This window comes from Crocodylus siamensis, chromosome 4, assembly GCF_052110815.1.
Source record: "Crocodylus siamensis isolate JL-2025a chromosome 4, ASM5211081v1, whole genome shotgun sequence".
In the NCBI taxonomy this organism is placed as follows: Eukaryota; Metazoa; Chordata; order Crocodylia; family Crocodylidae; genus Crocodylus; species Crocodylus siamensis.
The window spans coordinates 18799362-18827297 of NC_143398.1; the positions used below are offsets into that span (position 1 = coordinate 18799362).

Sequence of the window (27936 nt, forward strand, 5' to 3'; positions counted from 1 at the left end):
CCATTCTTATTTAGTATTTCCCCATTCTATACATATGGGGAAATACTGGTTTCATAAGCTGGAAAAAAATAGGTCCTATGCCATCATTCCTGGCAGATATGGAGAAGAGAGTGACCATGATGTTACAAATAACAAAGCTTTGTGAAAGAAAGTGATCTTGTATATTTTGAAGGGAAGTCTACAAAGCTGTGGTGCCACTGAGCTTGACTCTGTGCTCAGACCACTTTTCCCCAAATTCCATTTCCTTCCATGATATCATCCTTCATTTACTTCCTACATCTGAATGGAATCACACTCTCCTTTATTTTTTTCTTTTCACTTCTTCATTCTTTCCTGTATGTACCCACTTAAGCATACAGGAATTTTGACAATTGCAATGCACAGTGTTGCAAAATACACAATAGTTTGAATAAGATTCACCGATTCATTCCTTACTGTGCACATTTCTCCCTAGATTAGGATAGTAAAAACTAGCCAAGTCCCACAGAAGTTCTTCTGTTTCTGAGTTGTGACAGGCAAAACTTCATATATATGCCCAATGGCCACTGGTCTATAAGCCTTAGAAATTCTAAGTAATTTAAGACAAATAGTATATCCAAAATATAGAAAAATAATTGTGTGTGTGTGTGTGTATAAACTTGTCACACTTGTATTTGAACTGCTTAATTCACACAAGCATGATGAATATGGTGTGAAGCCTTTTTAACTCAGAGCTTCTGAGGCATCTTCCATGGTTGTGAGGCAGTAAAACTCTGAGAAATTGAAGCAGTATAGAATCAAAGTAATTTTTTTTCAAATCCAATATTTAAAAAAGGAAAGCTGTAACAAAATTCACCCCAGTTTCTTCAACCATAACTTATAATAGAAGGGATCATCCATCAGTATACTCTCCACAGTATCTGATCTAATACAAAGGTAACAAATAAACACTGGTTACTGAGCTCATTCTGACTTAGAAATCTATCTACGTCATTAGTATTTAAACCAGGTGCTATTTTTAATAAACTGACACTTTTCCCTCCATGTTATAACCAACCAATGTGCAGTTTTGCTTTATGCCCTTGATTTTCCTTCATGCATGTGCCTTCATGTCTATAGTATACCTGTCCACCTGCAGTTATGTTATATGATAATGGGTTTTTGCTCCCTGATTAATTTATATGAGTTACCCTCTCGTAATATGATTTTTTCTTAGTGGTTGTAATGTTCAGGAAGATGCAGCTGGTTTATTTTTAGGTGTTGTGGATAGAAATCCAGCTATGTAACAAGTCACAATGCAAGCCCCAAAAGAAAGTAAATGGAGCCAAACTAAATAACTCTAAGGTTAGGGACAGATGTTACACGTACACTGGAATAAGTGATCAGAAATTGGTTCAAATTTGTAACCAAACTGAAGTTTGGTGCATGTAAGCTGCTTTGAAAATGGCCAAAACCAGTTTAAGAAAATCTGAATGATTGCATCCCAAGATGCTTTGCACCTCCTCCCAGAAACCCCTTCTCACAGGGTGGGCAGGCTAGCCTTGGCCCAAACTGTCTGCCCTGGCTAAGCAGGGAGGCAGTGCCCCCTAGCTTGGCCACTGTAAGCATGTAGCTGCATTTCAGAATCAAAAATGAATGTCTGCTCACTTGCTGATCAGTTCAATCTATGCAGCTCAGACTAACCTTCAACGATTGAATTAACCCAGCCTTCGGATTTTTGACTGCCTTTACTTAGCCTAAAAGTCCAGTACATCGTCATGTCATAACATCTCACTCATCTCACAAATCTGGTGCAACAAACTTCATTTTTGACTCATTTGTTGACCAGCAACGTTAGGAAGTTTGAACTTACAGGATACTACCAGGAAAAAAAGCAAAAATAATGGAAATAAATTCAACAATCAAACAAAAGCATCATAGAAAGGGCCCTTATTGATAACAGAATCAAGCCTCAGATGTTTTCTTTAAGAGAAAATAAGAATTAGAAACACTTGGATATATATTTTAAAAGAAAATCCATGAACATTCACTAACGTGGCTAGTCTTATCAGCCTTAACTCTTGGAGCATTGAAAAACCACAGAACTCTTTTTATTCTAAAAAGTCTTTGATTTTCTTAGAGATAGCTTTTACAACATGTCTGGCAAGGGATGTTTCAAATCCACTCTTTATGTAGATAATGGTCTAAACGTTCGAAATATGTACTAAATGTCTTTCAAATCCTTTGAAGATGCTTGTAGTACAAATGGCTGGTTTCCTTAGTTTATCTACTCTGAAACAGGTCTTGAAACCTTACAGAGAGATGCTACATCTTTGTAGCTTCTATCCTGATAGGAAGCTCTGTTGGCAAAGGGAATTGAGGTCTACGACCAAAAAGCCTTTGCAGGAAACCTCACGAACAAATAAGCTTAGGAAAAAACTTGACTTCACCCTACATTTATCGTGTGATTGGTTACTGGAGTTTCCTTTAGAGCTGAACCTCTGAAGTTTGGACAAAAAAACCAACATGGGCCAAATCCTTATGTGGTATAAATCAGTGCAGATTCACTGGTATTAAAACCAGTGCCATCAGGTGTAAACTTTCTTTCAACACTTAACATTAAACTAACTCTTTCTTGAGCTCCAGTAGGTCATTACTGTCCATAGTAAAGAGTTTCAGGGAGAAACTGTAGAAGGTGGATAGTACAGATGCATCAAATATGGGTCCTTTTACTCAATAATAAAGATACAGTAAAAAAAATGGAAAATTGAAAAAACTTTGTGTTGGTTGTCAAAAGAAGTATAAAGATGGCCCTATTCTTTTAGCTACTTCTGAATCTCTCAGGCATGGGGAAATTCTTACGAGACACTGCACTGTTGTTGGGTGTTCATGTTCAGAACCACTTACGAAACTCTGGGTGGTTAGGTATCAGCCTTAAGAACCAAGGAGTCATGATGATGGCAAAGGGGAAAAGTCCATACATCAAGTGCATCTTAGTCAGATCCAGAAATCAGGTCCATAATCTTAACTATGTTGGCAGACATAAAAGACTTCATCTATGTCTGGTAAGCTAAGGGCCTGCCTGAGAGAATACAAGGGGCCGGAGTTATGATGTGCTTCAAGAGCTATGGTTCCTGGATGGCATCATGAACCTTGGAGGCCATTAGCTGTCAGAGCAGTGCAATAGCCAACCCAGCCCCTAATCAGCCCCAGCAAAACATAAAGGGGCATCTAGCTTAGCCAAAGTGAAGTATGTGTTGTCTGTGATTTGTAGAGAGAGCCGTAAGTCAACATGAGGTTTGTTCCTGTACTTGAAAGCAGCAACAGGAATTGAAGAAGAGCGTTGTGCTGTCTTTGGTCTGGTTGTACTGTGTGCTCCTTTTGAGTGCAGGTCTATACAGGAGTGCTAGAGATAAATTTGTTTGCAACTAGGCTGCTTCTCTTACCACGGATAATTCACTACTCTTCTATCTTGACTTGCAGCAGGGTGTTTTTGGAAGACCCACTATGTCTGTTCAAAAACTTAAACTGGTTGAACTATTTTGCACAAGATAAAAATGTATCTGCTGGTTTTAACAAACACTGTTTCTTGGCTCAGTGAATATCCACAGTAGGTCTTGTATTTATTTGTTTTTCTATTTAGGAGGTGGTCTAGAACTACTTTCTCTGTCCTTTTTAAAAAGAGCATTTAGATTATGGCTCCAAGAATTATTTGCAGTTTTTTGGAAGGAAAACAATATATCTGAAACCAAAATCTACCCTGCAAGGGTAGTTCAACAAATGAGATCCTAAAGCATAGCTTATTTCAGTAGATAGATATCTGTTGTTTACTTCAGTTAAGGCTGAATTATCTTATTTTTTTTCTTACAACAGGAAGATTCAACAGACTGTGGTGGGGTCTCTGGTCTGAACCCATCACTTTGGTCTATGATTGGAATCCAGTTTGTCCTGCTTTGGCTGTTATCTGGTAGCAGACACTGTCAGTTATGACCCTGTTAAACCAAAACCTGCATACCTAATCAAGACCCTGCCAAAACATTAGCTCTCGGTTTCATTTTAAAAGGGGTCAACTATTCAAACAGCAGAAGAACAGCAATGCCCATGACTTGGTATCACTCTGTACAAAAGACTCAAAAGGGTACCCACAGTGGCTGCATGTTGGAGTCAGATCCTTAAACTTGTGTGAATGCTGCATCATCTATGCCATCTGAACAGAATTTGTGTGTGCTTCATGGAGGAATCTTAATTTGTTGGTTATGGTATCATTGATGACTTCATGTATAAGGGCTCCCCTTAGGTAGCTTATGGTCCATATGATTTCTGTTTATTTTGAACTTAACTTTGCATTTGTTGCAGACCTTGCAACAGTTCTTCATGAGCACTAGTAAAGATGTTATTTCTTGAATGCTCTTTCTTCACTTTATTCAGACCCTCACAGCTGCTGTGAACATCAGTTGTGTCCAGAATATATAATCGACTCCAGTTCATCCAAAATGGTTTAGGGATATGAAAATATTGGCTAGTTGTCTTCAGAAATTCACCGTGACTGAAATGCCTTATGCTGAGTGGCTGGTTCTGCCAAAATTAATCAAAACGGGTGGCCCGCTAAGTTTTGGTAGGTTCTTAAACTGTTGGTTTAAAAACCAAATAAAATCAAGCAAGCAAGAAGCTACTGAATTTAGACATATAAAGGTGCTTGGGAGTTCAATGTTTTAACAAAACCAGTGGTTTTCCTCTGAAATTCAGTGTCATGTCCCCTTCACAAAAATGTTAATTTTGATGTAATATTCTCCCGTTTCTTCACAGTGCAGTTACATAATGCTAGTCAAATCCTTCAAAATGCTCAAACAAAAAACTTGTGAATAAAAAAATGTCTTTGTGATTATTGAACGTTGGTTTCCAAGGGTATTTTGCATGATGATGCTGCTACTTTATTGTTTTTAAGGTTTTTTTTCTTTTTGATGGTAGAGTATAGTCCATTGAAAAGGTAAATGAGTGATTTTTTTGTTGTGTGAGAAACTAAACATTGCAATGTGATGCGAATAAATCATCATAAATTATATTGTTAAACGAAGCTCTGAATATACTGTGCAATGAAAAAGCTAAGAAAGTAATTTAGTTGCCTGGTAAAAGAAATGAGGTGGGTTTTATACAGATTAGTGCTCTCATATGAAAACCTGTGTACAGATATTTTACGTATATATAAATCAGATCTGATGCATTTATTTTTGAAGAGTATATGTTCTCAAAGATTCATACCAGGTTCCCCCTTTGTTTCTACAATACAGTTGCACCTGTAATATTAAACCTCTAACTGTTGCTATTTTATATGGAAAATAGCAAATTGAACAAAGCAAGATTTCCTGGTTGCTGAAATTAGAACATAATCTGAACAAATGGGGAGCCTTGAATCTATATGTATGCACATTGATCCTTGATTGTGAATAATAATTAAAAAAAAAAACAGTTGTTTTTATACAACCTTGTTGGTGATACAAATTGGTGCCGTAAATTACAATATTACAGTGTAGAATAATGTAGATGCAAAATATGATTTGCGCTTTTTTCTAGTTTTCAAAACTAAACAGTATTGCAAGACAGCTAAACCAATGAATGTGCAACTCTGCTGATATTGTACAATTCTGCTAACAGCTGCAATATGCAAATATTAATATGGTACAATAGCTCTTAAAAATAACAAAATGCAAAGCGTTGGTATGCATATGCTGGCAAATGACTCTAATATAAATTTGATTACCTGAAAAATCTTACAGAGAAATTATTGGACATACCATGAAAGTTAGAGAAGTTCCTCAAACCCCATGGTATGACTTCAACAATTGACTCTCTACTTGTAGCTGTGCCCATAGTTGGTTGGTTGTTTTTCACATGTACCCTTGGTTCCAGCTGTGTATGTTCTCATGTTTAGGAGTTCAGTAGGGGAAACAATAAAAAAACAAACAAAAACCCCTTCCAATCTTTGTGTTGAATTATCACCATTGGCTTTTTGATCCATTTAGTATAGGCGTATGATTAAAAATAGAACTGACTGAGCTTGGTAGCTCCAGTTTATCTCCATTGAAGATGAGCTGATTTCACCTGCATGGAGTGAGGATTACAGCAAGACTTTCCAGTAGTTGCAATTCTCTTCGCCCTCCCTTCCCCTGCTGCCAAATGCCAGGATTTTTCCAACATTGAGGCTCTATCCTCCAAACCCCCAAACATGAAAAAATGACATGCTTATAGGACTGTAACGATCAAACTCTTAAGATTGCACATTAGTTTGTATTTGCTTTTTTTGATTACTTGAAAGATCTATTAAGTGCTTTATGTTTAAATAGTTCAACTTAGTTTTCCGGGGGGAAAAAACATGTAATGGAAAAGTAAAATACTTTAACTTTTAAGTCATGCATACTTGACTAGATTTGCTAGCATGTGTGAGCCATATCCTGAGTTACTTAGGATAAGTACTTATAGGCAAATCCCAAAGGGAAGGGTGGTGTAGAACCATGCTGCCACAGGAGGACCACTGGTACCCGGTGTCTCTGCCCCTATCCGCTGAAGGTACAATGCAGCCCTACATTAGGAGGAAAGGAATACCCTTACAAGACTGCGGGATGGGAATTCTTCCTGGCCCATGCAAGGAACCCAGGGGCTCTTTGTATCTCTCTTGGCCCTCTCTTCTCCTTTAAAGTCAGTGGGAACTATGCTCTTAAATCACTCTGGCACTTTTGATAATCCCATTCTTTACAAGTACTCAGTCATCAAAGCTGGGCCTGTCTGATGATGGGCCCAATATTATTTTATTTTTTAATAAGGCTTACTACAAAAAAAATGAAGTCTGGCTGCTGTTTGCAGAGAGCTGTTTATTTTCTGGGTGTATGTAAATGATATCCAAATGTCTGAAAATGCACTATATAGATATATATATATAAAATATTTATCTGTGAGAAAACCAAACAAAATATAAACATTACCTTGGCCAAAGTGCTTGATCCAGCTTTTAGAAACCACTTCTGTGAGTAGGAAAAGTTTTTTGTTGGTTACAGGGAAGTTTGGTATGTATATTCTCTCATATAACAGAGTTTATGAAGGAACGCACTCAAATCCTTGGTTTTAACATGGAAAGTTTTTAAAATTATATTGTAAAAATTGCTTTAATATTTTTAGTTATTAAATAAGTTGAGTTGGTATTTGATTAAAGCCTCTAAACAAGAGCTACAGACAAGCTGTTTGAACTGTTTCGATTTTACACAGTCATCTCATTACCTAATGTATATCTGACAAATAACCACAAATGGAGTCATTTTAGCATTGTACAAAACAACAACAAAATGGTATACGGACTTAACATGAATGGTTTTTTCTCTTCTTTTTCATTTGAACAACCAGCATTACTGCCAAAACACAGATCGTGGTCCATATTTGTAACAGGTTTTTAACATGACATAGCAAGTTTGATTGATGAGATTTTTAGGTCCCGGACCTTTAAGACTTTAGTATTATCTTTTTCATATTTCTAATGCTTGAGGCTTTATTGCTTAACTTGACAAGACCAGTGTTGCTGCCATTTGTAAGTTTTCCTATAATATTCCTTTTACTAACTTTAAAACTGGCCTTACTGGGTTCAAATAGGCAGTATCCCTTTTAAGTGACCTTTGCAACCCAAGTGTTACTTGCTGCATTTAAGAATTTTCAGTATCTTTTAGAGGACATTGAGACCCTTTGTTCCCCTTTACACTGACACTCAGAAAGCTTAATTATTATTATTAGTAGTATGTCTTAATTTTGAAACACTACATTAATCCCACCAGTCCTGCACATCCAGATGCTAACCTGCTAGTACTTATGACTTATGACAATGCCCCTGCAAAAGTCTGTGATGCTTCTAGCTTGTCTACTGGAAGTGATATGTCAGGAACACTTTCTTAGTATAAAGTTTTTCCCTAGTTTCATCAGACATCTAGGTCTTTAAACCAGGCCGTTTTTTTCCATGCCACAATGTTAATATTGTTAATATTCTGTGTACACTACTGTAAAAAGACTTAGACAAAGTATCTGAAAACAATTCAAGAGTTTCAAAGTGTTGGCCTCACCCTAATACCAGCTCCTTGCATCTGTGCTGCTTCTGGCTTTCCAAGAAAAGTATCATCTTGAAGAAATAATTTCACTGAGGCTAAAGGGATACTGTCTGCTGCAGATGCCATGACTTTGCAATTGTGATCTGACAAAGCTGTCTTCTCTTGTGTTGTATGGAATGTCTGGATTATGCTTTCTGGGATATTTTTATTGAAATGCTCGGTGTGCATTCCTGCAAAAAAAGAAAAAAAAAACCTAAAAGGCTTGACTGCTCTTAGTGGCAAAAAGGTCTTTTCTCCCTTTTACTGTGTTCTCTTGACACTTTTGTGGAACTTGACAAGCCTGGGAAAAATAAAATTTTGTAAAAATTTGTACAATAATGTTATAAAAAAGTTTATAATCCTAGAAATGTTGTGTTTAATTCTTGTGCAAAAACAGTATATTCAGAATAAAAGTTTATCATTTAAAATCAATTACTAGTCTGGATGTATTGTTGCCCTGGACAGTAGCATGTAAGTGGAGCCGGTGTAATTGCTGAATTAGTCTCCTTCTTTTTGAATTGTTTCATAATTGTACTCTGGAATCTAAGTATCTTATCAAAAGTAAAAAAAGTAAGCTAAAAACCCAGATCATTTTGGGGAGGAGATGTGCAGTTAACCTCCGTATGTGCCTTGGACAGTGCTAGTCCTAGCTTTCTACTTTCATTTCCCACTGTAAAATATTCTAAAAGCTAAAACAAACATAACCAGCACAGACTGTGTGCCGGAGTCTAAAAACCTTCCGAGACGGTCTCAGAAACGTGATTGTAAGCGAACCCCGTTCAAGAGTACATTGTTAGGAACTAAAAGAATTACAATTACAGATCATGTTTGTATATCTTTACACCCCAAGAAGTGAGATACAGGGCAAAATTTCACATCCTGGAAATAAGCAATTTCATGGTAAACAGTGTTGATGCTTGATGTTTTAAATAGAGTGAAGAATTTTCACACACAGGTTTACGTTAAGACCTTACTTGGAAATTTGAGAAGAGAATTTCAGGTTTTTAACGTGTGCCATATCTTTGTGGTACTCAGTCAGCACTGAAGACATCATGATAAAACTATTCCAGAAATGTGGTGAAAATGGAGCAGTTACATGTTTGATGCAAGTGCTTTATGGAGGCTGATCTGTGGTGTCATGAGTGACCCTCTAGTTTTTAAATGCATCTGACTGCTACAATCTGTTTTGAGAATGGTTGTGCCTTAGTGATACGTTTTATGCCAGTCCTGAGTTCAAAATAAGTTTGGAATAGCATGGAGCATACAATATTTTTCTTAAGTGGTAACTAACACCATCTTACAACTTTTTCACTATCATTTAAGAAATTCAGGAGTGTTGTATACATAAAATATAAAATCTCACACTGCAGCAATCTGTTTCCTCCTCTTTAATTGTACTAGAAGCAGTTTTGTGACTGGATGCTGCCTAACTTAAACCCCACTGAAGTCAGTGGGAGGATTTCATTTAGACTTCCATGGCACAAAGCACATGTTTTGGTCTGGGGACAACCTTATCTAGAGTCTCACTTCAGTTCATGTGAATATTCATGCTGATGTGTTTTCCTGATTCAGTGCATCATGGTCCATGGTGTAGGTGTTATCATTTGAGATCCCTTTCAAGGACCCTATCCTTCCCCTTCTCTGTGAATAATGGCATCTCACCCCAGCCAGTCTGTGTCTGGGCTTTGAGGATACAACTCCTGCCTACCAACCTGATGAGCTTCATTCTTGGACTCCTGTGGACAGTAAACATTAAGCAATAATCCTGAAAGTGCTTCTTCAAAAAAAATACTAGTTTGTCCAAAAGAGTACAGTGCTTAAAGAAGAAGGGATAAGACAGCAAAGGATGTGTCCACATTGTGTCCTCAGCGTAGCCAAGGGCACCCGCTCTCAACCATATGTTGGTCATCTCTTCCTGTTTTACATGCACAATGGTAGAAATGCAGTGGTAAAGCCATACTGTGGGTGTTCCCTGCAGCTACTGTCAAAGTCTGTTTCTGGTATTTTTAACCAGTCACATGAGATTTCTCCAAAGTGGCTTCACCGTCACATTTCTGTGTTTGGTGCCTGTATGTAAGAATATGTGAGGGGAGCATTCTCAAGAGAGGGCACCCTACCAGTGCCAAGGACATGACGTAGATCATGTTGTCCATGCCTCTTCAGGTTTATTTGGTTGTCCACACTTGACATGCCCCACAAGGTCCTGGAATAGAACTGACTTAGACCAAGTGCCCCTCCATTCTCCCTGGAGATCAGTCTGCTTAATGGGTGCATCTACATGTCACCCTACAGTGATGTAGCAACATGCTGTGGTGACACAGTGATTACGGAGGTCTACATGTGATCACCAGTTACATTGCCATAGTAGTGCGCTCTCCGGTTATAGCATGCTGCTACAGTGATATAGTGGCAAAATCTAACTGCAGTGCTGTAACCACCTATACTGTGCCATGCTTTAGTACTTCCAAAAGTACTTTCAAAATGCCATAGCAGTGTCACCATATGGCAACATGTAAATGCACCCAGTGATTACAGACCCTTTCCCTAGTAGGCCTATTAAATCAAATCTTTGGCTATCGCAAGCACCCTGTTGCCAGTATTGGCTCCCACTTCAGAGCAGTAAGCCTAGCTTTTGTATTTGGAGGAACTCTTTTTTTATCTTTTCCCCTCTAGCTAATGTCAGACTCAATCTCTTGAATTAAAATAATTAGCAATACAGAGTTGAACAGGGAAACTAAGCCGCACATAAATAGTTATAAGTAATACGTACATTTTCCCAGTTCATCAAAGCCAGTCTATGATCCTTCTGTGTCTCATTTGTAGCTTTGGGATATTTTTATTCAAATAATGCTAAAGCCATGCATAAGTAGCTAATTTGTAGCTATTAAACATGAATGAAGAATTCTAAGATCTCCAAAAGAAAATGTAGGAAAGAGAAAAAAAAATCCCCTCCATTTTTATGCGTCTAAATAGCCTTCCTGCCTCCCCCCTCTTTGTGGAGCTAGTTCAGTTGAATTAGGATACCTTATTACATCTTAAAAATTTGGAGGGCCTTTATTTTTATTCTGTAAAGTGACAGATTAAGGAAAATTGGTTAATTCTCTTCTACAGTAAAAACCTACAGGCACAGAATAACTCAGCCTTCTGATCTGATTGTGTAGTCTGGCTTTCTGACTTGAGGAATCAGCAACTCATATAACCACAGCCTTTGTTCTTGATTGAAGAAAATCTCATTTGAAACACAGATACTTTATCCTACAGTGGATTATAAAGGGTAAAGTGACTACTAGTGTGTCAGCAAACACTTTGGTGGAGTCATAGAAGCCTTTAAGAGTGAGGAATATGCTGCATTTGCTACTTTTGCCACCATTTTCTGCAGTATTTCTTTTTGTTTGGGGGGGCAGGAGGAGTGCTATTAATGATTACCTCTGACACTTGTTTTGTTGAGGAGTATGTTCAAGTACATAGCCACAGTGCATGGTGGCTTTTTTGTTCTCATCATGATCATCTTTAAAGCAGTTTCCATGCACAGCTTAAAATGAGTTATTTTACACACCTCATGCAAGACAAGGAATACAAGGGGGAAGAGTTTCCCTTCTAATCTGCATTGGTTTAATTCAGACTGTTTTGTGATGTCAGCTACACTTTGCGTCTTGATTATTTAAAAATAAATGCCCTTGGGTATTACTGTACACAAGTGTGTGTGTATGTTTGTATGTGTGTGCGTGTGCGTATCTTAATGCTAGCTACTACTTAGTGCTTAAAACATGTTAATGCAGAAAAAGTGTGCGTGTGTAGACATAAATACATATATACATACACATCTATATACATATATATGTGTGTGTGTGTGTATAGATATAGTAATATATATATCTGTGTGTGTGTATATGCACATGCGCACACACACACACACACACACACACACACAGATATATATATATACAGTAAAAGCCGTGTTATCCTGTGCCTTACTAACTGGCATGCCAATTGATACGGCAAAAGCGAGAACACTATTACACTTCCAGTTCCACCGAGCCCCCACAGCCCAGGGCAAAGCAGCCTTTCCCCAGTGTGCCCAGGCCCCCTCCCTGTCCCCCGGCACTCTGACATGGCGGGAGGGGCAGTGGCACACTGGACGCGCTGAGAAGGGCGACGGCCCGAACAGACAAAGACACCTGTTCGGGCCTCTCAGATAACTGGCATATTTGGTTATTCAGCACCCCCCATTCCCCATGGGTGCCAGATAACAAAACTTGTGATGTGTGTGTGTGTGTGTATATATGTGTATGTATATGTGTCTACACACACACACTTTGCATTACCATGTTTCAAGCACTGAGTAATAGCTAGCACAAAGGTATAGTATGTGTGGTTTACATGCATTATTTGACTTAAGTATTCAAGACAGAGTCCAAACAATTACCACTCGCTATGGTCACAGTTTCCAGTATGATCCAATATATCTTCAGGAATGTAACACCTATAAAAACATACAGTTAAATCTTAGCACGTATAGGTTCAATCTACGAAGACTTTTTATTAGAACTGCTTGTTATAGATATAGAAAGTAAAATCCTGTTTTCACCCTGACTACCTCCAATCAGGAAGAAGGATTATAACATTTTCACATAACGTGTGTATAGGCACATTGTACCTTAGAGCCAGAGGCATCCTGTAGAGTCATAAAATGTGCAATATGTGTCTTGAACTCCAAGTTGAGCAATAGCATGTGTGAACCTTTGAAAATATATGTTTAACTCCCACTGACTTTCACTGAAACTTAGGTTCGTCAAAATGCCAATGAGGCAGGGGTTAGATGGATCTAGCTCTCGGGTACATAAATCCAAAATGTAGATCCTCAGATCTCAGCTGCTGCCTAACACTGGAGATATCTAATATCCCTAGGACTCTAACTTTTCACCCAGGAAAGTTCCTAAATATGTGCTAGAACGTTGCGTGTCTTGGCAGTACTGAATAGCTAGGCATTTAGCTTATTCCTAAGCCACAGCAAGAGTTAGCCATTTCTTACAAGGCCTGATCTCTGTCAGATTGAGCCTCACCCAGAATGTGGAGGCAATGATCCAGGTTCAGTGCTCACCTAGAATACAGAAATTCCTCTTACCTGAGGCTACTTGAGTATATATCTCCTATCTTGTAGAGCAGGGGTACAACCCATAGACCAAATCTGACTCATGGAGATGGGAGGCTTCAGTGGCCTTCTGTCAGTGGGGGATTTTGCCTGCACCATGAGGAGGGCAGTGAAGAGCTTCTCCCATGCTGTGACCAGGTGGCAAGGAGAGGCAGCAGCAATGCCCAGGTCCTATCACTAATGTTGCTTATTGCTGTTGTAGAGAGCAAGCTGTGTAGTGTGGTGCACCTAGTCTCTCCTGCTGAAGCTGTTCCACTTTGTATAAAATAGTTAAACGTTAATTGGAGCAGGGACTGGACCCAGGCACCCAGTGGGTCGATCTCACACACCACCTTTCTGATCCAAGTCTTTGAACTAGGTTTCTCAGGCTTGTGGTTAAGACACCAACCTGTAGGAGGTGGATTCTGAGTTCCTACCTTTGTTCCCAGGACTAATGTGTTTTACCAATGACTGTTTAATGTAAAACATATGACCAGTCCTCAGAGCAGGGACCATGATCTAGATCTTTCCACCTCATGGGTGACTGCCTAACCACTAAACTAGTGACTCATACTCTTACTTGCTCCCTCTCTCTGGCTGAAGGAATCTTTATTTTCCCCCCCACAGGAGAGCTATTTTAATTTAAAAAATAGGGATGTTGGATGCTGTCCTTTTATCTTCCAGCTCTCCCTCATAGCCCCTCTAGGGAAGTGGGCCATATGCCTTCAGACAGAGGTGTCAGTTGAACCTGGGACTTCCTCATACTGGGCATGTCTACATATGCATCCCACTGTGTAGTTGCTACTGTGCAGTCATTTACTACTTGCTTCAGCAAATACTAAATGACTGTGAAGTACCCACCGGTACTGTGCAGTAGGGGTGTGCAAAACAGGCTGTATTCAATTCAGATTCAGCCTGAATCAAGGGACAGTGATTTGATTCATTGATTCGGATCACAGTCCTAATTCGATTTGGTCAAATCTGAATCTGAACATTCAATGCTGACTCAGAAAATCAGCAATTCGGCCATAGACACAGCTTTAAATGTTTTTTTCTATATATCTCGAGGTATCAGGCATGGCTCATGAATGCTGCAATGGTGGGGTGGATGAAGCACCCCACAGGAATGTGGGGGCGGGACCCCCGGGTGCTCAGTGGCAAACCCGGAAGTGGACCAGAAGAGCTTCTGGTCCACTTCCGGGTTTGCCACTGAGCACGCTGGGGACACATATTGCACATTTTATGACTTTACAGGATTCCTATGGCCCTGAGGTACACCTTGTCTATACAGACATTATGTGAGAACGTTACAATCCTTCTTCCTGATTGGAGGTAGACAGGGTGAAAAAAGGGTTTTACTTTCTAAATCTATAATAAGCAGTTCTAATAAAAAGTCTTCGTAGATTGAACCTATATGTAACTGTATAGTTTTATAGGTGTTACATTCCTGAAGATATATTGAATCATACTGGAAACTGTGACCATAGCGAGTGGTAATTGTTTGAACTCTGTCTTGAATACTTAAGCCAAATAATGCATGTTAACCACACATACCGTACCTTTGTGCTAGCTATTACTCAGTGCTTGAAACATGTTAATGCAGACAAAGTGTGTGTGTGTGTATGTATAAGTATATGTGTGTGTGTGCATGTGTGTATATGTATATATATTATATATATATGTGCATGTGTGTATATGTATATGTCTATACACACACACATACTTTGTCTGCATTAACATGTTTCAAACACTGAGTAATAGCTAGCACTAAGATATGCACAAACATATGTATATGTAGGACACTCCATCTGCCCCAGCATCTCAGCCTTCATGAGCCGCCTGGTACCTTGAGGTATGTAGAAAAAACATTTAAAGCTGTGTCTGTGGCCAAATCATCAAATCTCTCCGAATCAATTGGGAGGGTTCCAATTCAATTTGGAGAGATTAAGGGTCTTCATATTCAGAGATTCAGCCACTGAATCAGGCTGAATCTCTGCTGAATCAAATCAGCAACCAAAGCTTCACACAGCCCTGCAGTGCAGTCCCAGTGGCACGTGGGTCATTTCCAACCCTACTGCGCAGTAGCTTATTACTGTGCAGTAGTGGCGGCATCACACTTAGTGCCTACTGGTGCTACATCACTGTAGCGATGAGCTACACCATAGCTTTTCACTACAGCAATGTAGCATCTCATGTAGACATGCCCACTGGGTAGCTAATATGCTGGGCAGACTCTGTGCTTCCATGCGCAACTTCACACTGGAGTGTTGGATACCCCACCTGAAGGCACAGAGGCAGCCAGCCTAGCCCAATGGCATGTGGACTGGGAGCCATGGGCCATTGGGCTGGCTGGCTCTGTGCCTCTAGGTGAGGCTTCCAACACTCCAGAAAGAAACTGCACATGGAGGCACAGAGTCATGTGGCCAGATGGGCTTCTGCTTGCCTCTGCATGTGGTTTCCTCCTGGAATGCTGGAAGTCCCACCTGGAGGCATGGAGCTGCCTGTCCTGGTCTGATGGCAGCAGCAGCTCAGCACCCACCCCAATCTCCAGTACTTTGCAGCATTCCCTGCACTGTAGCACTGCTCCATGGTCACTGCCTCCTCCTTCTAGCTGTGGGTGGCAATGCAGGTGCCCCAGCTGCTCAACACTTCTAGGCACCTACCCACTGTTGCCCTGTGGGGTCAAGCCAACTCTCAGGATCTCAATATTGCGCTGTTAGACAGGAGGGTGTCACACAATTGCATGTATACAAACACAAATCAATTAGGTGCATACACACACACACTACCAGCTCAGGCACATACACATCCAAACCAGCCTATACACATGCATACTTATCACCAATTCAAGCACGTACACTATACAACCCAAAAGTTAGACACAGCTCACTAATTCGTATATCATGTACACAATGTCAAATACATATATATATATACACACACACTCAACCCAACTACACATACACACAGGTAAGTTCTTAACTTGGATGGTACAGTGTGTATGTGTGTGCTTGGGGTACCTGGGATACTTGGGGGAAGGTTCAGGTAAGAGAGAGAAAGTTAGTGTCAGGAGTGAAAGTTACCAGAACCAGGATTAGAACTGGTGGACTACAGAGAAGCTAGCTGAGGACCTGAGGCTTGGGTTTATTTAAGGTAGACTGTGGGGCTGGAAACTGAGGCAGACAGCTGAGATTTGGGCAGCGGGGCAGATAAGTGGTGGCAAGGAGGAGACAGCCAGGAAAGAAACTGAGGCAGAAACCTGGTTGCTCAGGGAAAAAGGAAAAGGCAGTGGGGATAAGACAGTGGCAAAAAAACAGGGTGTTGGGAGGCAGAGAGGAGCTCAGGACAGGTGTTGGAAGTGACAGTGAGCCAGAAGCAGGAGAGGGAGAAATGAGACAGACGTTAGAGGGGCGAGGAGCAGAAAGAGTCCAAGTCCTTGGTTGAAGAGGGAGTGGGAGTGATAGCTGCCTATTCAGGCTGGAAAGGGGTCCTTGTCCAGTAGGTGTTGCCCAGAGGGGGGTCGCCGGCAGGGCCTCTGGGTGGAGAGATGGTGTGGCGTGGTGCTGGTCCAGATGGAGAGAGTGTCCCACTGTGTCTGTCTTCACTGCCCCTTTTTATAGGGCAGATATTGTGTGACCCTAGTGACAGGAGGGAACCGCCAGCTGGCTCCCAGCTCTTTGCAAGCCCCACTTACCCCAAAGGCTCCAGGAGGGAAAGTCAGTTTGAGCCAAGCCCTGGCTGACGCGAGTCTCATGCCCTGGCCCTTCCCCCTCTCCCTCGGGACAGGGCTTACATTTGCTGACCTTTTGGCAAGAAGGTTGCGCAGGGTGGAACTTTGCAAAAGTGGAAAAATCTGTTTTTCTGTTAAAATGAAAAATCTACTTTTTTTCTCTGTTAGAAGGGAAAATCCGTGTCTTTTCCCCCATTTTTCGATGGGAAATGGAAAACCTAGATCCCTGGTAATAGAACAGGAATATAACATACCAAGAGATGGTTTATAACTTCTGAGCTTTTATTTTACAACAAATGTAAACATAAAAAATAGGAAAGGTCCTGGGAAAAGTCATGAGACAGCATAATAGCCAAAAGTAAAAAGTTAAAATCTCCTCAGAAATTAAATGGAGAGACCTCAAGACTGAGGCTCTGCTTTGCTCTAACTCATAGTTAGCCCAGTCACTTGCAGTATTAATCAAAAGTGTATAACCTTATGTCTACTTGACCTAGAGGTGAATATGTAGATCCATGTCTGTATGGAAGTTTGTCCCCCAATCTGAATCAAGCAAAAATATACAAATCAAAGCCACGTAGTGAATTACAGAAAATGAAAAAGACACTCGGCTAAGGCCAGATTAACTCTAACTCTGCAGCTTAGGTTTCCCTACTCTTCTGTAATTTCATTAGGAATGTTATGATCTCTTCATTATTATGAATGCAAATACAAGCCCTTCTTAGCACACTCCTCCACCTTAATTTTTGGAAGCTTAATATTTTATATGCACCATAGATCCTTATGGAAAAAATCTCAAATGCTTAGTATTTTGCCATGAATGCATAATACAGAATTAATACAATGGTAAGTACACATTAATGGCCTATTGGTCTATAATATTTGTTATTGAATTGTGCAGAACCTGATTACATTAGTTATGCAAGAGATTTCATTAAATAAGGGGAATCACAGCTTCTGCATACTACATTACACATTTGTTTTGGAATTTGAATGAACCCAGAATGGGACTATAGCAATGATACTTGGTGAATTTGTCTTAAAAGTAGAGGTAACTAGTAGGGGTGTGCAAAGCAAGCCCTATTTTATTTGGATTCGGATTCAGGCCAAATCAGGGACAGTGATTTAATTCGTTGATTCGTATCACTGTCCCTGGTTCGATTAGACCGAATCCGAATCTGAAGATTTGATGCTGATTCGGATATAGACACAGCTTTAAATGTTTTTTTCTATATACCTCAAGGTACCAGCATGGCTTGTGAATGCTGTGATGTTAGGGCAAATGGAGTGTCTCACAGGAGTGTGGTGGGGCCCTTCATGTGTTCAGCGGTCCACTTCTGGGTCCACTGGGGAGCATGCTTAGCCCCCGCCCCCGCACCCTTACAGCTTGGCAATTGGCTGCGGGGGGACCCTCGGTGCCCCCCCCAGACCCAGGAGGCACCAGCTACCAAGCCAGGGGAGTGCCGGGGGGCCCCTCTGCAAGCTCCCTGGTAGACCCAGAAGTGAACCAGAAGTGCTTCTGTTCCACTTCTGGGTGTGCTGCTGAGGACACTGGGGAGCCCCCACACTCCTGTCAGATGCTCCATGTGCCCCAGCATCACAGCATTCATGAGCCCCCTGCTACATAGAGGTATATAGAAAAAACATTTAAAGCTGTGTCTATGTCCAAATCGCTGAATCTTTCCAAGTCTCTCCAAATTGATTCAGAGGGTTCCAATACGATTTGGAGAGATTTAAGGGTCTCCTGATTCGATTTGGATTCAGAGATTCAGCCCCAGAATCGGGCCGAATGTCTGCTGAACTGAATCAGGGACCGAAGCTTCACACAGTCCTAGTAACTAGGTTCATGATTTAATATCTGGCCACCAAAGGAAAACTTAATGGAATCTCCAACACAAGTATGGTGTTTTGGTGGTTTGTGACCCTTCATGCTGTTTGAATGTCTGTGTGGTTTCTAAAGCTAGGCCAAAATCTTAACCTTGGGACTTTATCCTAAAAGGTGCTTCTGTCCAAAAGAAAGGCCTTGACCTTCAGATGTGCCAAACGTGTGGCTCCCCACCAGTCCAGTTACCTGGACAGGATCTGTAACTGTTCATCACTACTGAAAAATAGACAAGCTTCATTTATTTAGAGAAGATTCTAAGGTGTCTAACTTTAGAGACCTACCTTAGGCAACACTGACCCTAATTGAAATATATTTTTGTTTAGTAACACACTTAGTGATGCTTACTTCAAGCTTAATAATCTTAAATAGTACAACGTGGCACTTTTGCACCATCTCTTAGGGAGATGCAGCACTCTTCTGGCTGTACTCATTCATCTTTGATTCTTCCATTTCTTTTCCCTCTTCCCCCAGTTTGGTTTCTATAACACATCAATCCTTTTGCTCAGAAGAGTATAGCTACTTCAGTTTTGCCTGCAAGAGTCCCAAGTGACCATATGACCTCCTAACACAGTGATTCTCAAACAGGGTGCCTTGAGATACTGCTAAGGATGTTGCACAATATTAGGTATGCAAACACCTATACCCAACTGACAAGAAAACCCGAGATTTTAAATAGGAACCCATACTGTCACAAACATTCAATCAGTTGTGGTCTTTCTGAGTTCTTTACAATGGAAGAATTGTTCTATTCTTTTTCTGTAACCAAGAAACGAATGAAAGCTAACAGCTGGAATCTTCTGAGTGGTGACTTGAATCTAAAAATGTTGAGAACCACTGTCCTAACTACTTGTGTGCCCAAACAAGAGGCAAAATGATTTTGACCCATGATATTGCAGTGTATTACTCATTGTTGGCAAAAGCAAATTGTAGCAAATTAAATGCATGTACAAACTACGAATCATGAAATTTGGAATGTATGTATGGGGTGTCTGGCTATAGTTTTGTGGAGGGTAATGTAATCCTTGGCAATGTAGGCAGATGTCCCTTTGGAAACAGGGCGGCTTGAGTTGCTTTGGTTTTCCGGGGGGGAGGGAAGAGGAGGTGTTTGTCAGGGTTTGGTTTATTTTTACTTATTTAAAAATGCTAAACTTCACAGCCGCTTTTAAAAAGAACCTTGGAGGCAGAGAGGTTATAATCAGCTAACTTGTGTCTATATGGAATTGAAGCAAATGCAGCTGCTGGAAAAACATAATAGTCCCTGAATATTTTTAAAGTGACTTCACTGATGTTTTGTCTCATGGTTTTAAGATAGATGATTAATGTTTTTAAGGTGATTCATCTTGTGTTCTCTTTTTGTTCACTTAGGCTAACGAAAATTTGATAGTTCCTTATATGAGGAAAAAAAGCTGAAACATATTTATGTATTTAATTACTAAAAATGAAAATCAGTGCAGTTATGAATGATATATATTAGAAGACAGTAAAAGATACATATTTCCCTAATCTTTTTCTTGGTTTATCCCCAGAAAAGTAATGTTGGGAAGTTGTCTTTTTTATTGCATTACAATTTATTGGCTATGCCAGCTTCTATTGGTTAAATAATAATCGATTCCCTTATTGCCCCAGACATTGTGATTGACAGAAGCAGAATACACATAGCTGGCTAATGCATCTCCTTTTATGTTCATTTTTACCCAGTACCTTATATTATTAAACTCTTCCTGCATCTGGACATTTTTTTTAGATAGCAAGAGTAAATATCAAACCAAATAAATTATTCAGAAACTACTTTCCCACAAATAGTGCACTTATTATTTACTACCTGAGTTTTGTGCATCTGCCTTGAAATTGTGCTTGGTATTCCCAGTGCTATCAGAGAGCAGACGGGTTGTATGGGTGAAAATTAGCACAGATTTTGACCCAGTGGCTCTTTCAAACGCTTACTGAACTCTGGTGCTTGCATTCATACTTACAAGCAAATGTAACAAATGACTAAGTAGAAACATAGGATTGAAACCGTCTTCAAGGCCCATTGTAGAAAGATGCCTGCCACCTTTCAGCCACTGGCATATCCACCTAACAGTAACTCTATCTAGTCCAAATTGCTCCACCTTGGGTAGAAGAAAGCCATATGGGGCTAAGTAAAAAGCCTAACTAAACTCCATGTATATTATATATGTACTGCATTGCAATTACCAGTAAACCAGTTACCCTGTCTGGAAGGGAAAGGTTGTTAAAAATGTTCATATCATGTTTACTGCACCTTGCTACTTTGTACTAGAATTTTAAATGGACTTCACATGCACGGATTTTGAAGGGGTGTGACATGAGTTTGGAGCACAATTACCCAGAAAGCCATTTTATATGCACATAGGGATGTCTGTAAGCTGTAAGTTAACTCTTTTTTTTTTTTTTTTTTACTTCTGAAATTGTATTGGCTCAAAGTGCATGCAGTTCTCTAACAGTGAGGCACTGGTAGCTGTACTTCAAGTGTTATGACACGGGAAGGGGAAATTTCTAGCTTTGTCTGTACCTGTAAAAGGGTCACAGTTTTTAAGCCCTTAAGGATGGAACATTATTATTTATGGAAAGTCATTCTGTAGGTCTCGCATCATATAGCATCTATGTATGTGCAAGGGTATGTTAATTTACCAACATTAACATTTGGTTGCAGACTGAAGTCTATAGGACCTGAACACATACTTCAAATTAAGCACTTTCTTCAGGGCTTTGCAGTGTGCGTAAGCATGGATTGGAAAAGTACACTTTAAATTAAATGTATGTTTAAATGCTTTATTGAGTCAGGTCATCAATAGTGAATTTTCGGGTGACTGTAGTGTGAATTTTTCTATTTAGAGCTCTCCATTGCTTTAATCAAGGTACTCTGGGCTTACTTAATTTATGCTTCATTTAGTTTATTTTGTCATTAAGCCTGATGTATTTATGTTTTTCTTGAGAATCAGTATTTTAAGCAGCGCTATAAAGACTACTGCAGTTTTCTGTCATGGGAAAAAATGTGTTTGTGACAATTTTTGTTTTGTTATTTTAACATATGGCAAAATCATCAGTAAACTGCTATTTTAAACATTAAGACCTCACAAGACTGATGTGACACTCATTGATGCATTTCAGTGAAATCAGACCTTCAGAGGGAAATGCAAATGAAGCAGATAGTAAAAAACATGGCAAACCCCTGCAACCTTTCACAAAGCAGTTTTTGTACCAGTTCCACATCCCTATTAATATTAGAGCAAAGAAAGCACGCTTCCTAACTCCCATCCCTATCCAAAACAAAACTAGTAAATAGTAATGTGTTTCAGTTTGTTCGAAACACAGAGATTGGATCTGGTCCACAAAAAAAGGCTGAAAAATGGGTCTTGAAATTACAGTATGGTGTGAAAAATGATGGTATTGTATGCACCCCCTTATTTGTGAATTCTGTCCCTTACCTGGGGTCATTAATACATTTTAGCATTTAGCTGTAAGAAAAACTAAGTTATGTCCAGAGGCAAGTGGGAGTGTTAGTACTGGACTATAAAGTGACAGCATTTGATTTAATTTTAAATGTTTTGAAATACTCAGATGTAATAATGATGTAGTTTTAATCCCTGGGCAAAATTCTGCCCCATGTTTGATGGTTGCACTGACTAAAGAAGCACAGCACACGTTTCTTATTGTTGTGTGCATGCTAGGAGGACAGGCTATACTCGCAATGCTCTCTGTGTTGGTCAGAGAGGAACTTGCTTAATGCATCTGTCAATGTGTGATGGGGACAACTGCAATGGGTGATACACTACCAGAACAGGGAACACCTGGGGTTTGCAGCTCACTGCATGATAAATGGAAAAAAATAATGGCTCTTAACTCTATTGCCTGTTTTAAGGAATGATTTTGCATTATATAAACTAATTAACTAAAACCTGGAAAAAGCAGAAATTCCATATGTTATAATGATTCCATATGTTACATACATCCTGATTGATGATAAGAGTTTTGAAATGTGCAGAAATGTAAACAGCAGTCATTATGAGGCAAATGTTCAGCTTGTGCTTCCTGCATCCCAGAGTTAAGACAAAAGGTTGTGCTGGGTGTGCTGGCAGTTAGAGAACATGGCAGGGACAGTGGACGGGGTGCTGGAAGCCCAGGGAGGCTCAGGAAAACTAGCAGCCCACCTAGGCAGCCCTGTGCCCAGTGCACAGTCTCCACCACTGTATCCAACTGCTAGCACACCCAGCCACCTTCCTGCTGCCTTCCCACACTGCCCCAGGGGTAAGCCAGCCTGTTCCCAAACAGCCCCAAGCATGCTGCCAGCTGCAGGATCCTGCTGAAGGCAGAAGTGGCAAGGAACCCAATCCCTTTTTTCTGCAGAGCCTGCCTGCCTCTCCTGAGGCTGAGGGCTGAGCTGACTAATGGCTGCAACATTCCAAGTTGCAGTGTTGCAAACTAAGCTACATTGGGATGCAGTTTAGTTTGCAATGATGCAAACTCATTTGAACCCCCCAAAAGTTGCATACCTGTAATGTGCGATGCCATTAAGCCACACAAAGGGAAATTTTCATCATGTGTACATTGTGACATCATCACATGCGCAAGTACCCTAAGGCTAGAATTTTTATAGCCCAAAGGAGAAGGTTGGCTGCTGGTAGAGGGGGATGCACTGACAACCCAGCCAGAAGGGCTGAGACACCAGTGGCCAGAAAAGACAGCAAGGTTTGAGCAGGGTGCTGCCTGCTGCAGTTAATGGCAGGAGTCCCATGGCACTAGGGGCTCCACCTCCCCCAGCCCCTTGTTTTACAAAGCTCACCTTGCAGCCAGCTGGTGATAGAAACAATAGCAGTAAAGGAAGATGGGGGATGGGCCAAAGGAAGGGGTGGGATTTACTGGGATATAAACTCTTCCTCAAAGCAGAGGCAGGGTAGACTGGTCCCTGTGGCAGAGCAGGATAGAGCCCTCAAGGAGATAAGAATGAATGCAAGCCCAGCAAGAGGGGCTGTGACCTGAAAGGAGGTCAATGATGGAAGGGCATTGAATTAGTGCATAGGAAACACTGGGCACTTCGACACGTGTACCTGTCACCTATAGTTGTTACTGTGCAATCATATAATACTTGCTTTAGCATTGTGTATAGCATTTTGTGTAGACGCACCCAATGAGGGCTTTTTATGGTAACCCAGGAGGAGTCCTGGGGAGCGAGTGCACCCAGAAACCTGGGGATTTTACATTGGTCCATGAAGGGCGTGAAGGGGTGGGTGCACCCTGAGAATTATTTATGTTGATCCAATAGGGGTTTGCTTTGCTTTTTTTCCTCTGCTTATTTGTTGGTAACACCCAGGGAACTGGAGTGGCTGTGAGGGAAGGTAGGGAGGTCACAAAGTAGAGTGCTCAGCACCTCACAAGTTTTCCCCTGCACTTTTTGTTTTGTTTTATTTTGTTAACTCTTTCCTAGTATTTTGTGGTGGTCTCAGAGAGGGAGATAGGTGGCTGCATCCACCAGGCAAAAGCCCAGGAGGGGTCACAGCCCTAGAGAGGCCAGAGGTCCTGATTGAAGTTGGGTGAACTGGGACCCAGCAGGGTGGATCCCCTAGTCAAAGATATGGGGAGAGAGCAAGGGGGAAGGCAAGGCATTCCCATACTACCCAGGGGGCTCAGTAACCAGGGAAGGAGGATGGGAGGCAAAGCACCCTGTTCTAGACTCTGGTTACCGAAAGGCAGCCTCCTAAATAACATGCTAACTCTAACATCAAGGTGTGGCAAATGGGAAAGAGGAGCAAGATTTGGGGACCCAGGTAAGAAGATAGGTGCTGCACTCACCACTGCCTGAAGATGCATCCCATGACAGTTGTGTTGAGCAGCAGTTAGGAGGCCGTGTTTAGTGCACCTGTTAAGAGACACAGTAAAAACAAAAGAAGAGCATGTTGCATACCTTAGAGTCCCCAATCCTCACTGCCCTGCGTGGTTTATGATCCTTCCACCAAAACATCTTTGTGGAGTTAAGGAAAGATGTTACCATCAACATCAGTTACCCATGGAGCACAGTATCCATAGTCAGGGCCTGGTTCCACTGTGCCATTGTAGCTGTGTTACAGTCTCTCATTGTGACCGTTATCACATGGAAGGTGCACGTGTAGACAAGGAAAGACACATGTTACATGACATCACAGTATCCCAGGCCCAAGCTGACATGTACACAATTCCAGGTGCAGCTGCACTGATGTCAGGGAGCTTGCTAATGTAAACAGGCACTATGCCTAGTTCTCTAGGTCATGTCCTCTGTCTATGCACAATTGCAAATATCCAGGCCCATTCATCTGTGCACAATTAACATTCAGGATGGACTTTACCTGCAGCACTTTAAGACAATAAAGAGGCATATGCTTTTAAAGAACTCAGTATTATCCTCCTGTAGCATGTGGCATCCATGAGTCAGCTTCCCCCAAAATAAAAAATTAATGTTAAAAAAAAACAGAGATTAAGGGAAAAAAAGTTGGACAACCTTTTGCTTTAGCATTTTGGTCTGTGAACCTTTAGGGTGCATTTTGTTCTCTTTTTCTCTATCCGGAGTGGGGGAGGGCAAGAAACTTAATATTTTGAGGGAGGGGTTAATGGAAGTTCTCATTTGATGCTCTGGGAACTGAGGTTTCAAACATAGCCACCCGGCTCATCAACATGCTGATTGCCTACTCTGGACCTTTGAAATGAAGCCACTGCGATAGAAACCATGAGATTCATGCATCATCACAATTATATTCTCCATGCACAACATAAATTGTAAGACTCAGGATAAAAATCACAAAAACTGGCAACACAAAGTAAAGTTATGTTCTCTTACACTGACCTGGTGTTCCTGCCCATTTTACAATATTTTATAAAACCACATTATTCTCTGCATGGTAGTGTGTTTTGACAGTACATGCACAATCAGTTTAATGGAATTTCAGGATGTTTGGTGAACCACTGGCATCATCAAACCTGTAAAGATCCACAAAATGTGCTGTCAGCAAAAGTAACATTTCAAAAGCAAATCTCAGCCTTTCCAGTCAGTCCAAATACATTTTATAAAGTAGTTTCTCTATTTTTACTGTCAAAAACCTTTTCCTGTCAGATAGCCAGACTATATTTTATTATACAGCTACATATTTTAGTTCAATGCTTTTTTCCCCTCTCTTTTAGCAATCTAATGACTATATAAGAAGTACAGGAGGTAAATAAAAAGGGCCTTTTCTTCACATACAAGTTATATAAAATATATGGAATATGTTAGATTAAATAAAAAAAAAACCTGCAACACTGTTTGAAAAAAACATATTAGAGCCTTACCCTGCAAACCTGGGCACAAGTAATTCATGTGGGCTGTTCTGCTGATTTCAGTGGAAGAGCTCATGTGAACTTGTATTATGATTTGCAGTCTGGGGCAACATGGTACAATTAAAAGAAATTATTCTCAGAAAAGATCCTCACATGGTGCTCTGAACCCCTTTACGAAATTAAGTCCTCTGTAGACTTTACCCACACATTTCCCAATACAGGAAGGCAGAGTGGCTATGTGCTTTGTTGAGGAGGTGGTTGAAGAGTGGCAAAGTTTGGATTCTCCTTGTCTCCAAATGCACTGCCAAGAGCTGATGAAACAGGAATGAAAGGGGCATGATTTGTGATTGGTAGTGGAAGTAACAGATTAATGGTTGAAAGTAGCATGTCATTTGAAAGAGTTATGAAACACCTGCCACTTATATTTTGTGCCTTACTTGGATTGTACTTAACCTAATGTAACCTTCAATTTGTGATTTCAGCTGCAGTCAAGTAAAAGAAATACATAAATCTGTGTAACGAAATGATACATAGCTTCCTGAACATTATCCCAAATTTCCAGCACAATACTAATCATTTCACTCTCTCCAACTAACTTGCAGACTATCATATTTTCTCTTCATTTTAGGTTTTCAGAAGCACGTTTTAATCTTTGGTAAGACTTTTTAGTCCTGCTATTATTTTTTAAACCTATAAAAACAAAGCCATCCAGCTCATCAACATGCTGCTTGCTTACTCTGGACCTTTGAAATGAAGCCACAGCTGTAGAAACCCTGAGATTCATGCATCATCACAATTACATGCTCCATGCTACAAACAATGAGAAGCTGGTTCTGCTTTGCTGACTTGCTGTCATGTGGGCAACCGTTACAGCCCCATAAACCTGAATTCAGAAGAAAAGCAGCTCTTTGAGAAACCGTGTTGACAGGAGGGGTTAGTCGTAAGCCATTTCAGAAGGCTATTCTTTGTAGGTTAAACTAGAGGTCCTGTCTCCAACCATAGGGCTAGATCCTCACCTCAGACCAAAGTAGCCTCAGACCAAGGTGCTTGAAGGTAAGTCAATAATTTTTAGGTTATTAAATAACCTGAGTCAGCTGCAATGTATCGTGATGGGAATTCTTAAGCTACATGTCCAGCCCAGTACATGTCCCGAATCACAGCCATTCTGTCCTTCCTGTACTGAGAAATGTGTGGGTAAAGTCTACAGAGGACTTAGTATGAGAAGGGGGTTCAGAGCATGTGACGATCCTCTTTGAGGATGATTTCTTTTATTTGTACCATGTTGCCCCTGACTTCAAGAAAATTCTCCATCACCAAGCAGTGGTGTAACCAGGGCAGGGTAGCTGGGGCAGTTGCCCCAGGTGTCAATGTTAGGGAGGGCAGGAAAAAAACCCAATTGCATCTGTAGCCACACGATCACAGTTGTGGTACTACAGGAACCAGAAGCTTCTGCTAACCCTGTAAAAAAATACGTGGCAAGTACAAGTAACAGGGAAAAAAAGGTAGCTTCCGTGGGTGCCTGGCCATGTCATTGCACCTCTGTCACCAGGGGATAGGTATACCCGCCTCAGTGCCACATTACAACAGCTCTGCATCATTCAGCAATTCCCTTTAGAAAATGCCAATTCTTCATCTGTTTTCTAGTCAGGCCAAATCCAAGATTGAGGTCAGTTGAAGGATCTGAGTTGCACACCCAGTAGGCTCTATGGTAGCTTAGATCCACATTCACATTTTTAGTTGGGGCTCACTTCTAATAAAATAGTGGAGAAAACGAGAGAGGAAAACCTTGTAAATGCCAACAATCCTCTGC

The 27936-nt window shown here is 40.6% G+C and overlaps 1 protein-coding gene across 4 annotated transcripts in view; it reads left to right on the plus strand.

Moving 5' to 3' along the window:
* CACNA2D1 (calcium voltage-gated channel auxiliary subunit alpha2delta 1) overlaps positions 1 to 8510 on the plus strand; it is a 653615-nt gene extending 645105 nt beyond the window's left edge. For all 4 annotated transcript variants that reach the window (XM_090041889.1, XM_090041890.1, XM_090041891.1 and 1 more), the window contains one exon: positions 3832 to 8510. In XM_090041889.1, coding sequence (XP_089898015.1) covers positions 3832 to 3948 — 117 coding nt within the window. In that variant the 3' untranslated portion in view covers positions 3949 to 8510. The remainder of the gene's footprint in view (positions 1 to 3831) is intronic.
* The last annotated feature ends 19426 nt before the right edge of the window (positions 8511 to 27936 follow it).